Raw genomic sequence first — 12,955 nt, forward strand, 5'->3', positions numbered from 1 at the left:
GAGCCTGCGGAGGCTCTGGGACCACAGCTCCCCCAGGTCCACACGCTCTGTGCTCATACGAAACGGAAACAGTCTTTAGAGGTGGAGATGTGCTAGAGAAGGGTTTCTGCTTACACGGGAAACACGACAACAACTACGAGAGGAGAGAGGTTTTCACTCGACACTGGAAACCTAACCCTGGCACTGGGGCGCAAGGAGAAGTCCTCAGGAAGAGACTGTTTTGTGTTCTAGTCACTGAAGAACAAAAAGGACTACATGCTGTTCTGACGGGGGGGGGGGGGGGGGGGGGGGGGACGGACGGAGCGGACACCTTAGCGTAACTGAATCCGGAGCGTGGCGGGCACCGTGTGGGGTCCCACCACCCTCCCCGGCTCCATAATTCACTCTTCGGTTCCGCACAGCCTGTGATTCTCAGACAGAGGAAAGTAACCAGTAGTCATCAGAAAAATGTCTCCGATCCACTCAAACCCAGGCGCGAGGTTCTGTAAGGTTAGCGTAGGCATGACGTCGTATCTTGTCCACAGCGATGAACAAGTCACGATTCCCCTATTCACACCTGCACACTCACCACACACACACTCACTCACACAGATACTCCCTCGAAAACAGAAGGTCACTCTCTCTCAGCTACTCTTCATGCAATTTCCCCCTCTCAGTGTAACTTACTCTATCCACTTCCAAAGCCACAGTCTGTTGGGGCACCAAGAAAGCGATGCCTTCCACAGGCTGAGCACGTACACCTCAGACAAAGCTGTTCGCTAGACCTCCTGGGGCCTCTCACCTAAGGAAGTTTCATCAGCCCCTCAGGATCAGGCCCTGGGAGGGGGGGGGGGGGGTTGAACTCTCACAGACCAACAGAAACACTTCTACCGTAGCCCTGCAGCCAGGATCCTAGGGACAGGAGATTCTAAATCTATTTCCTGCTCATTTCCCTTAAAGCCTCCGTGATTTTTACTCTGCAAACCCACACACATTATAAGGCAGTCATGGAAGAACAGTGGTTAAAGCAGGAAGGGCAGGCATCCCTCCTTGTTTTAAGCTAGTGAAGTGACTTGCCCAAGGTCACACAGTTACCGGCAGAGTCAGCACTAGAACCCAGGTCCCTCTCTTTAATCCTGGGTCAGTGCTCCTCCTCCTGGGCCACATCACCTCCCGGGAAGGGTGGCGCTATGTCTGTGAATGTTCACACTTGTCCAGACACAGAACCGTTTCCACAACAGAAACCCCAGGCTGCTCGACTTGCCAACCGACCAGGTGAAACTGCCCTGTGCAGACTAACGCCACACAGGACCCGGACGTGTGGGTCTGTGTTCAGCGAGCACCGGCGGGGATGTGCACAGAGAGAAAGAACACTTAGAGGAAAACAATCTGATTTGCTTTTGGGGTTTTGCCAGGAAAGGAAGTAAAATATAGCGATGTTATCCCCGAACCAGTCCAGTGAATGGCTGAGTCTATCTCAGCTCGATTTTTACAAACAGAATATTCACATAAGAATGCCAAAATGCATTAGGTGAAAACCTAAACAGTTTTTTGATATATGTTACATCCAAGTACAATCCAAGTTTGTTCCATTTTCAAACAGACGCCAATTTAGATTTTATGCCTCTCTACTACATACAAAATTCCAGTTTACCTTTGAATGGAGCAAGCTAGTCAAGCTTCTTCATCTCAGCTGCAGAAGTCATCCTTTCAGCCTACTGGGTTAAAATAAAAATCGACCACACCTGAGCCCTATCTACAAAAAGTATAGTTTCCCAAACACCTGATTGGCTCAGGTCTGGAGCCAATCAGAACAGAGGTGAGGGAGCAAAGCCCAGAGCACACTCATCCCACTGGATGAATCCTCAAGGTCTCTGTGGTTAACGGGCTCCCCGGAAGGACGTTTCTTTTACTTAAAAATTAACCTTGAATATGTTTCCTCAAAACAAGAAAAAAAAATGTGGCTACTGACGCACAGATGGAAAACATTGTATTATTTTCCCCAATGACTTAAAACTGCGGTACGCGGTCTGACCATGAGCGGCTGGGCTCCCATAGCACCGACGGAACAGAAAATGTTGAGATAATCAGGTTCACACCGACATACCTAGAGGATAGACGAGGCTCCCAGAAGCTCTGTGGCCTCTGCGGTGGCTGCCTTTTTTTTTTTTTGATCGAAACTTTGACAATCTAACAGGCACGCATGTTAAAAACTACCCCACCCCAATGCTACGGTTAGTGAAGTGTTCAAAAGAAGCATCCGGCATCCCGTGTTGTTAGACCCAGAGATGAGGAAGGGGGTTCAAGAAAATGAATCCTTTCAATAGGTCCGTGTTCGCATGACAAAGGATTTCCCCCAGAAATATTTGTTGGTTAAATGATGACAGTTGTTATTTCTGTGAGTTGTCTGAGTATTGTGATCATTAAAACATTAAAACTTCCCCTCTGCACCCAAGCTAACCTGTGATAAAAGATTCCCACTTTCACATCGCTTTAAAAAAGTCACTGCAATTAGGTTCCTCGGAGCACTTGATTACAATTGTTTAATAAATTATACAGTGGGATCCTTTCCTTGACTTTAAAAAAGAAAAAAGAATAAAAGACAGATTAAGAAAGGATTCCATCATATATATATTTTTAAAAATGTTATACTGGTTTATTTTCCCATTAAATTTATCTATGGCTTCAAAGTTGAAGAGTGGCCCTTGGATTCTGGATGTTTTCATGATTTAACAAGTTGCCATCTCATTATAAAGAGAGAAGCTAGACTGTTTCACTTCCTATGTGGGACGGTTTATAAACACTTTTAAGTATATAAATCGGTAACTGATGTCACCCCACTTACATGTTCCACTGTTAAGACTTTCAAAGTGGCTTTGGAATTAGCATGTTCTAAAATAACTGACCATGCAAGTATGTTTACACAACCACGGACCGGTTCCCATGTACCCAGGTAACTCAGCAATGGCAGCGCCCGGAAGGTTCTTTGCCTTCCTCACCCTCTTCATCCAGAACTAAGTGATTATCCTTTTCTGCCCTTGTGCAGTGTAATGACTAGGTATTAAAACTCACGCCTTCTAAGCAAAACCTTTCACTTACGACACTTACAAAGGTACATAAAAGTGCAGACGGCATGTCCTCTCTGCCATGCTTTCCCCCTCCGCCAAGTCACCTTGAATACATTCAGAGTTCTCTACATTCAAGTCAGCGAATGTCAGCTCTCCCAAGGACACCCGAGAGAACGTCTAGCCGCAACATGGACTCTAAATTCGAAATGGCCAAGGCTACCGAGACAACTCCATGGAAACCCACTGACACGGGAGTAAAACGCAGGTCCCTTCTGAGCATAGCTTATCCCAAGATCATTGTGTGGTCATTAGAAAGGTATTTCATTTTTAATTTGGAGGCTGGGAGTCAAGGCGTCCTGTTTCGAAGAGCTAACCCGGGAACCCGCGACCCCACCTCGGGTGCCACGGGGCTCACTCATTGTCAGAGGGAAGCCCTTGTGAGTTTACTGCTGACTGACCCCCATTTGGGGGTGGTCCGCCTCCGGTTCCTCCTCCTCCACGTCGGCACTGTACTCTTCAAAGGCGTCATCGTCTGCATCCGGAAGCCCCAGTAACTGCAGGGGAGAGAAGAGAAGCAGCCGTGAGCACCAGAGGGCCCCAGGCAGGAAGACCACCGGAGGCCTCTGCTCAAGTGCAACAGCACTTAGCAGGACACGGCGTAGCTGCTACAGATTTCCCATGGGAGTCAACTGCCCTACAATGACGTTCACAAGCGTATTAGACGGAAATGTCGACCCTTCAATGGGTTGGTGTCCAGAGGGCTCACCGGGGAGCCTGAAGATTCTCTTGTTTTAAGCATCAAAACACGACACCACCTACTACCTACGCGAAGAGGTAATAGCTACGCCCCGTGCACACGTATCTGGGATGTTAGAGGCAGTACCGTGAACAGTGCCGACTGTCCTATCAAGATATCAGAAACCTATTCCCCTCGTTTTCTCCCCTAAAAACAGACCTGCTATTACTTATAACACACACATAGAAATGTGGAACTATTAAAATGTTCAACAAGCCTGACTGGGCGGTGGCGCAGTGGATAGAGCGTCGGACTGGGATGCGGAGGACCCAGGTTCGAGACCCTGAGGTCGCCAGCTTGAGCGCGGGCTCATCTGCTTTGAGCAAGGCTCACCAGCTTGGACCCAAGGTCGCTGGCTCGAGCAAGGGGTTACTTGGTCTGCTGAAGGCCCACGGTCAAGGCACATATGAGAAAGCAATCAATGAACAATTAAAGTGTTGCAACGCACAATGAAAAACTAATGATTGATGCTTCTCATCTCTCCGTTCCTGTCTGTCTATCCCTCTCTCTGATTCTCTCTGCCTCTGTTAAAAAAAAAAAAAAAAAGTTCAACAAAGCAGTTAAATAAACCACAGTGCGTCTAGAAGGTAGATTACACAGCCACTTAAAATAGATTTTTCTTAAAAGATTTTATTTTTGAGGAGAGAGTGGGGGGGGGAGATGGTGGGAGGGGTGCAGGGAGAAGTGAGAAGCATCAACTTGTAGTTGCTTCTAGTATGTGCCTTGACCGGGCAAGCCCGGGGTTTCCAACCAGCGACCTCAGCATTCCAGGTGGCTGTTTTATCCACTGCGCCACCACAGGTCAAAAAATGGTATTTTAATGAATCTAATGATAAAAATATATGTTCAGAAATATAAAAAAATAAAATTGTGTTTTCATTATCACACAGATTTCTTTAAATTTATACACAAATGCATAGAAAAAAAAGACTTCAATGAAATTCCTCCAAGTCTTAAGAGTACATTTTTAGACAGTAAAACTTATGGGTAAGTTCTTTCCTTTTTAACCTTCTTGTATTTTCCAAATGCTCTCCGGTCAGCATCAGGAAGACTGACAATCAATGCACAGCGAACATTTTCTTACAGCACTGCCTGGTTTCTGGCTAGAAACTGTGAGTGCCCTTTGCTAGGCCAGGTCAGTGTGGACGAAGAGCCCTGGTGTGGGCAGGAAGCCGTGACCTGGGGCACTCATGGCCATGATCCTGAGCATCTATCCCCGGGCCCCTCAGTGAGATTTATGGTACGCATGTGGCTGAAGGACTTGCTCATACGGTGACCCCTTCCTTGGTTGATCACACTGAGGCAACGTCACCAAACGACCCTCTGATCTAAACTCTCAGTGCATGAAGACACCAGTAGAATAGGACGGGCCACTGTTCACTTGGCGCTGCCCCCCCAGTGTGGTGCCAACCCCACGCTCTGCTTCCTGCTCTGTCCTATTTACTAAATGACAGGAATAAGCGGAGTCCTGATCAGAATAATACCTTGAGTCTGAAGTTCTCAAACCACAACTCCTGCACGTCTAAACACACTCAGGGCAAAATCGTCTGCTAGACTCTGCTGGTCATATTACGCATGTGGCCTGCCGGGGCAGACACGGCCAGCTGCAGACACGTGCTCTCTCCTTAGGGCTCTGAGGACGGCAGCTCGCTCACAGACATTGTCGACTGGGAGCGGTAGGGCAGGAGGAGCCCGTCTGGGCTCATCCCGGTAGTTTGTAACAATCCCCTGTGTGCTTGGGAGAGGCGGAAGCTTCTACCCCTACCACCGTCTCCCTTCTATACGGCAGTGGATGGAACAAATGACACAATTTGCCTCCGAAGTGAAAAGAGATGGTTGGTTACAATGAATGCAGGTGAATCGTATCCCAGTGTCCAGTTTTTACTTGAAGAGTGAAATAATTCAGACAGAAAAAGTTAAGAACCATATGATTTTACCTCTAGGTATGAGATATAAAACTGAATGCCACAAATGAATAAATAAGAAAAACAAAGACAAGTCACATACCTAGACAATGGCATGGTAGTTACCAGAGAGAAGATTGTGGGGGGGGGGGGGGGTGTGAGGAGATAGTAAAGGGGAAAGGGGACCAAATACATGGTGATGGAAGATGATTTGACTTCGGGTCACGGGCACACAACGCGGTATGAAAATCATGTATCCTAAAAATGCACACTTGAAAACTATTTAACCTTATCAACCAATGTCACCCCAATAAATTTCATAAAAATGAAACTATAAATTAAAAAGAAAATAATAATAAAAATCAATGATGATCCAAAAAAGTAAAAATAAAAAAAAAATCTGCTCAATGACCCACAAGTGTTTAAGCGTCAAAGGCTTAATGTTTAAATAGCTAATAGAAATATGGCTGACAACACTGAGAACTCCAGAATAATCACCTAAACACCAAAAGAATATGTGCTCTCATTCAACACTACGTCGCTCCTCAGTCCATAAAGGGATATCTCATTCAAAGAGGAGTGGCCAGTGGGTTCCCTCTCACTTAACCAGTCCGACTGGTGGCCACTGCTCGGGGCCCTGGGTGCAGGAGGCGTCCGCAGCTCAGTGGGAAAGGTCAGAGTCAATGAGCCACGGCTGTGGAGGGTAAAGAGGGCTCAGCTGAGGCATGCATCTTTGCCATCTTGTCCTGAAGAGACGTGCCACTGATTATTCTTTTCCATAATACACTGAGTAATTCACGTGGACTCAAACCACAGGCGTCCCTCAACATCTTTCCTCTCCTCAGCTTAGGAGGTGGCTTAAAGAAGCTCCAGCAGATGGAGGGTGAAACCATGACCACCTCTCTTCCCCTCTCTCCTCCTTCTAGCTCCCTGCCTTACCTTTGCTGTGCGTCCAAAGCCTGTAATTCTAGGTCTAGAGCACCAGCCATACGGGACGCCCTTCTCTCTGGTGGGAAGTGTTCAGATGCTACTTTAAGAGCTGCTCACTCCGTTCTTAGAGGAGGAAGAAGAGAAGCAGTTCTCAGTGGCCCTCTGGACTTAGGGAGGCAGTCAGACAGACTCCCGCATGCGCCCAACCGGGATCCACCCGGCATGCCCACCAGGGGGCGACACTCTGCCCCTCTGGGGCATCACCCTGCTGCATCCAGAGCCATTCTAGCGCCTGGGCAATCTTTGCTCCAATGGAGCCTCGGCTGCGGGAGGGGAAGAGAGAGACAGAGAGGAAGGAGAGGGGGAGGGGTGGAGAAGCAGATGGGTGCCTCTCCTGTGTGCCCTGGCCAGGAATCGAACCCGGGACTCTTGCACTCCAGGCCGACACTCTACCGCTGAGCCAACCGGCCAGGGCCTGGCCCTCTGGACTTTTACGACACTTCAATGCAGGGTCTGCAGATCTGTTGAGGGGCTGTGTGGCAACGGCTCTGGACCTGGTGTGCGGAAGCCAAAGCCCTCGACGGGGACCTCTGCCAAGCCACCGCCTTAGCTGAGCCTCAGCGCCCTTCTCTGTAAAGTGGGGACCATGACACCTGCTCTACCTCTGAAGAAATGACAGAGAGAAAATGAGAAAGTGAATGCGGCCGGGGTCTGCAAGCTGTAGAGCCTCCTGTGAATTATCTAGCTATGTCACATGAACTTGCTCCTCCTTCGAAAGCACAGCCAGTTCAGTCATTCCAGGGGAGTCACCGTGGCCTGGGCAGACTGCCCCTGGCCCCTGCTCCTGCCTCCCCTCTGCTGGGCTTGCTTCTGGACCCCCCCCCCCCCATGTTCGTTAGCAGTAGTACTGTAGGAGGCGAGAAGCGAAGTAGGAAACTCACCATTAGATTCTATTTGATTGTCAGGCTTACATGCAGCATTTGATGGAACCTACCGATTTTTTCAGATTTAATAATAATAGTTCATAGTTAGTGAAGCTGTTATCTGCTAGGCTCTGCCTTAAGCAGCTTTACCTATATCGATCGGTTCCTTTTGTTTTCGTAATAACCCTATGGAATAGGAAATATTATTACCCCCCTTTTCACACAGAATACCTAGAGAGATTGAGTAACCTGCCCAGAGCTACTAAGATGAGACTCAGAGCCAGGGTTCAAACCCAGGCCGTCGGACCGCAGACTTCACCTACCTAGCACCAGGCTACGCAGGGTACTCCCTCCCCGGTCAAGGCTGCTCCTATTGCTGGAGGCATCCGTGTTCTCTACCGGGTAATATACCTTTTCTAACATCCCAAAAGCAATGCCAATGTCTATATTTATGAGTATGTATGATTTGGAAGCACGCAGAGAACAGAAAAAGCACCAGAGCTAGAATTTGTCCGGGATTCCAAACGGTATCGCCCAGACGTACAATCGGTCTAGCGTTTCCGGCCCTGTCTCCGTTCCCGTCTACGGTGGGCAAGTCTAAATTTAACCTCTGGATCCAAATCTGAACAGTCAATAGACTTATCAGAGACAGGGGCGCAAACAGACTGGTAAGAACCCTGGAGTCCTTGCTTTTACTGTACCCACACATTCTCAGAAGGAAAATGAGCAGGCCAAGAAATCCTGTCTGGCATATTTAAATCACTGCTTATAACTATAATCATTAATTCATTTTTTTTAGCACTTTTTCTTCATTTAGCTGGGAAAAAATCTTTATGCTCACCCTGGACAAGGGTTGGCATTTCCAGGGTTTTGCTGTCCACCAAGCTTCCTTCAAACCACCTGTGAGCACGTCAATTCTTCCGGGGCCCATCCATCCAAATAGGATTGTGCTAGGAGACAGAGATGCCGTCCCTCGAGAATCAAGGTTTTGCAGAACCAAGAGAGTATTGATTATCTGTGGACTAACTCCAGCTCTTTTGGAAAGTGGTGTAAACTAGAGGAAGCCATATTTAGTTGGTATTTAGCATCTGCTGTCTCCAAAGGTGACACTCACTCAGCACAGTGGGCTAGCGTGTCTATAAAAGAGAAGAAGGTGCCTGACCTGTGGTGGCGCAGTGGATAAAAAGCGTCAACCTGGAAATGCTGAGGTTGCCGGTTCGAAACCCTGGGCTTGCCTGGTCAAGGCATATATGGGAGTTGATGCTTCCTGCTCCTCCCCACTTCTCTCTCTCTCTCTCTCTCTCTCTCTCTTCTTTCTCTAAAAATGAATAAATAAATAAAAATCTAAAAAAATAAAAAGTGAAAGGGAAGGAGGTGTCCTCGGAGAGCACAGTCAACCGCTAGGGCTCGGTGCTCTCGGTAAGCGCCCTGAGGTTTCAGGGGTCCCTGTGAGCTCCTTCCGGAGGACTGACTGAAGCAGCACCCTCACGCTTTACTGTGTACGATTCACCAGGGATCTACCGCGATCTCAGGTGGGATCTGAGATCCTGCCTTTCTAACAAAGCCCCAGGAGATGGGGTCACGGCTGGTCTGGACCCACACTTTGAGTATGGAGACTCTAAAGCCTTTGAGGAATTTGCCTCCATTTATCTCCATAAGCTGTAATGCCGGTGGTACCAAGAGACAGCTGACAGGCTCCTGGTCATCTGTCTTCTTGATCTAGGGAAAAAGCAGGTTGGTGGCAAGATGAAAAACGGACAAAATTAGTAGGTACTCTCTTATGTAAAAAATATTTTTTTTATTGATTGGTTTTAGAGAGAGAAGAAAGGAGAGAAAGAGAGAGAAGGAAATATCAATCTGTTCCTGTAGGTGCCCTGGCCAGGGATCGAACTGGCAGACACTGCATCGGGATGATGCTCTAGCCGAGCTATCCTGCCAGGGCGGTGCTCTCTGACTTTTAGGGGCCATTGTACTTTCTAAACAGGACAAGTGTCAAATTCCTTCCCTTCTTCCAGGCTCTTGGTCAGACTAAGAGTAGAAGCAAGAACTGGACTTCTAGGTCACAAAGGGTTTTGCTGTAGGGTTGGTTTAAACCCTGGCTTTCCAACCGTCAGTAGAAAACAAAGCTATCAACCTGGTCCGTGCCAATGAGCTAGGATTAGGAGCCCTTTTCTGGTAGAAATGTCTCTGATTCTCGAGAGGGAAAAAGCAGAGTCCCAGAGCAACTGCAGGGACCAGGGTCGATCAGAGAAAGAAGCCGTGGGGAGCCACAGGCTGTAACTCCAGGTAGCACCATCAAAGTAACATCTGCCGAAACGGCACACAAAACGGCCATAGCAACGGGTGCCTCGTGACCCTAATGTCCACAGTGCCAGGAAGAGGAGGAAGAGTTAGCACGCCAGGGAGATAAAATAAAGCTTTATTCTCGTTGAGAGAAAGCGGACGGGCAAAGACAAGGTTTGGTTTTGCAGCGAAGGGAAAAGGTAAGCTCTCTTTTCCCTCATGAGCAGCGGGAGGTCTGTCAGTCCTCACTAAATAAAAGATACAAAAACAGGGAGGAGAAAAATGAGTGGCATAACCACCATTATTATTGAGATCCATGGCCACTATTTTGTTATCTAGCTCAAACATGTGGGGACCAGCAACTGTCAACCAAGGGCATCTACCAAGAAAAATGTAGGACTCCAGAGATCTTCCTAGTCACATTTATCAAGGCTACTGATGGGCATCTTGGAAGCCATCACTGGACAGATGACCCGGTTAAACCCACCAGCTCCCAGGCAGCACTGACAGCCTGTTTGGCACTATGATTTGCAGACATGTACCATGTGGCTATGATGTCCCAGCAGAAAGGACACAAAAGTAGGTACAAGCAAAAGTTCCCAGGAGTGGAGCGAATGTGGTCACCCACACTCATGGGTCCATCCACTAAGCATTTTCTAACAGCAGTGATGAGACAGAAATGAAAACAACAGGCTAGCAGGTGGAGGGGCTCCGGCAGTCCTTTATGTCCTGAGTCTGATTTTGAAGATCCCTATGAATATACAAGACAGAGAAACAGGTATGACCCCCCCCCCCTTTTAAAGAGGCGGCCACTGAGGATGAGCAATGTTCTAGAGGCCACACAGTCTGGGAGCCAGACAGGCTAGCGCGCCTTCCCCCACTGCGGACATCTCTAAGGACTCTGAGCCCAGGGGCCAAGATGGGCCCTTCTGGTCCTTCTTCTTGGCCACCTCCTCCCCCGTGAGCACGACCAGATCCTGCCTGGATCCTGCCGTTTCTTCAAGTCCCACCCCCTGGTGAAGCCACCAGCATCCAGTCCCTCCACGAACCCGCTCACATCTGATATTCCTAGCCTTCCTGACAGTTTTTTAAAAAACACAACATTGTTTCTGATTATAAATATTTCCTGTGACATCATAGAAAATTTAGAAAATACAGAAAAGAATATCCTCGGTGATCCAGAGGCTCTGTCTGTGGCCACGTGCCCCTCTAGGGGACGGAGTGTCCATTCGTCGTCCTTGTAGCCCTAGCACCGTGACCTGTATGGATTAGCTACTGAATGGTGGCTATAATTTGGCACAAACCAATACTGATAAACTTTTGACTGTAACAGCCCCTCAGTACCTCCTCCCATCCTTTACTCAGACAAGGTGCCCCTGTTAAACATATGCGGCCAGCACTCAGCAAATTGTTTTTTCTCTCCACCAAGAATCTAAGAGTCCTACAAAATGTTTCACTCCATCCTGCTCACTTCTCAGCAGTATGTTACCTTGTGTCCCCTCCCACGCCAGCATTTCCCCCGGGCGCATCATGTGTAATGTGCTAAGTACCCCACAAGAATTATGTCATTTAATCGTCACCCCTAAGGTAACTATGGTCATTGTTTCCTAATTTGACAAGTGAAGAAACTGAGAAACGGAGAGGTTAAGTCACTTGGCGAAGGTCACAAGTGGCTGAGCTGGGATTTGAACTGCAGCCCCCAGAGCTTGGGCTCCTCATCAATGAAGTATCCTGATTCCACATCACTGGGGAAAGGGACCACAAACACCACCTTGAAGTCCACACTAACGTCCTCTCAGCACATGGCTCCCCAGAGAACCTGCAAAGCGGGGTACGCAGGGGAGGGAACGGAACTCTTGGCATATTCTGCACAGTAAGTACTCAGCACAGCGTCTGGACCACCACGAGCGTGCTGTCTTGTCAACTGGAGCTTTCTCTGCATGTTTCTGCGGCTGTCTCTCCTGCCACAGAGTCACCCCTCGGGGACCAGAGCGGCCACCGCGCCCCGCCCCTCGCTCTCCGAAGCCTGCATTGGCAAAGCAGGTGGTCGATACATTTCATTGAAAATCGGATGAAGGCCCTGGCCGGTTGGCTCAGTGGTAGAGCATCGGCCTGGCGTGCAGGAGTCCAGGGTTCGATTCCCGGCCAGGGCACACAGGAGAAGCGCCCATCTGCTTCTCCACCCCTCCCCCTCTCCTTCCTCTCTGTCTCTCTCTTCCCCTCCCGCAGCCAAGGCTCCACTGGAGCAAAAGATGGCCCGGGCACTGGGGAGGCTCCATGGCCTCTGCCTCAGGCGCTAGAGTGGCTCTGGTCGCAACAGAGCGATGCCCCGGATGGGCAGAGCATCACCCCTTGGTGGGTGTGCCAGGTAGATCCCGGTCGGGCACATGCAGGAGTCTGTCTGACTGCCTCCCCGTTTCCAGCTTAAGAAAAATACAAAAAAAAAAAAAAAGGATGAAGAAGTAGAGGGAAAAGAGTAAGATGGCGAAAAAGAGTAAAACTTTTTTTTCCCCCTTTCAAATCCAACCTTGGATTTCTTGGGGCGGGGGATGGCTGTACTGTCACACTGAGTACCTCAGGAAGACACGAGAGAGGGGGAAGCACTGTCCACCCAGCTGGCACGTGGGAACGCAGTGTGCTGAGGTGAGCTGCGCCACCTGCCAGGCAGGGCAGCCGAGCGAGGTCAGAGGATGAACCCGCTCACCCCGGGCCTGCAGGAGGACCGGGGCTTCCGCAGCCCAATCGCCTCTGCTTGCCTGATGTTCCAGAAGGCTGCAGAGACTGCACAGGGCAGAGGGCTGTCAATGGGCCGGCCAAGGGAAAGCAGGGGCTCCACGCCACAGGTGAGGCGGTTCTAGCACAACGGTGAAACTATCCCCCCCCTGGCTTCCCTGACGGGACACAGACGCAGCTGCCCGAATGGATCGGGTCGCCACCACCCTTTGGGACACGACGGGCTGAGGGTGTCCTGCTCGCCCACCTTGTAGCACTGGGCTACGTGCTGGTTCAGCCAACGCTCTCAACTACAGCGGCGACCAGACGCTCCCTAAAGGCACCGCTCCCTTACAGGAA

The 12,955-nt window shown here is 49.3% G+C and overlaps 1 protein-coding gene across 1 annotated transcript in view; it reads right to left on the reverse strand.

The window, feature by feature from the left end:
• Positions 1–401: 401 nt before the first annotated feature.
• The window catches only part of MTURN (maturin, neural progenitor differentiation regulator homolog), a 28,805-nt gene continuing 16,251 nt past the window's right edge, over positions 402–12,955 (reverse strand). Inside the window, exon 3 of the mRNA XM_066353837.1 lies at positions 402–3,601. Within this exon, the coding sequence (XP_066209934.1) occupies positions 3,491–3,601 (111 nt within the window). The 3' untranslated portion in view covers positions 402–3,490. The remainder of the gene's footprint in view (positions 3,602–12,955) is intronic.

This window comes from Saccopteryx leptura, chromosome 12, assembly GCF_036850995.1.
Source record: "Saccopteryx leptura isolate mSacLep1 chromosome 12, mSacLep1_pri_phased_curated, whole genome shotgun sequence".
Lineage (NCBI taxonomy): Eukaryota > Metazoa > Chordata > Mammalia > Chiroptera > Emballonuridae > Saccopteryx > Saccopteryx leptura.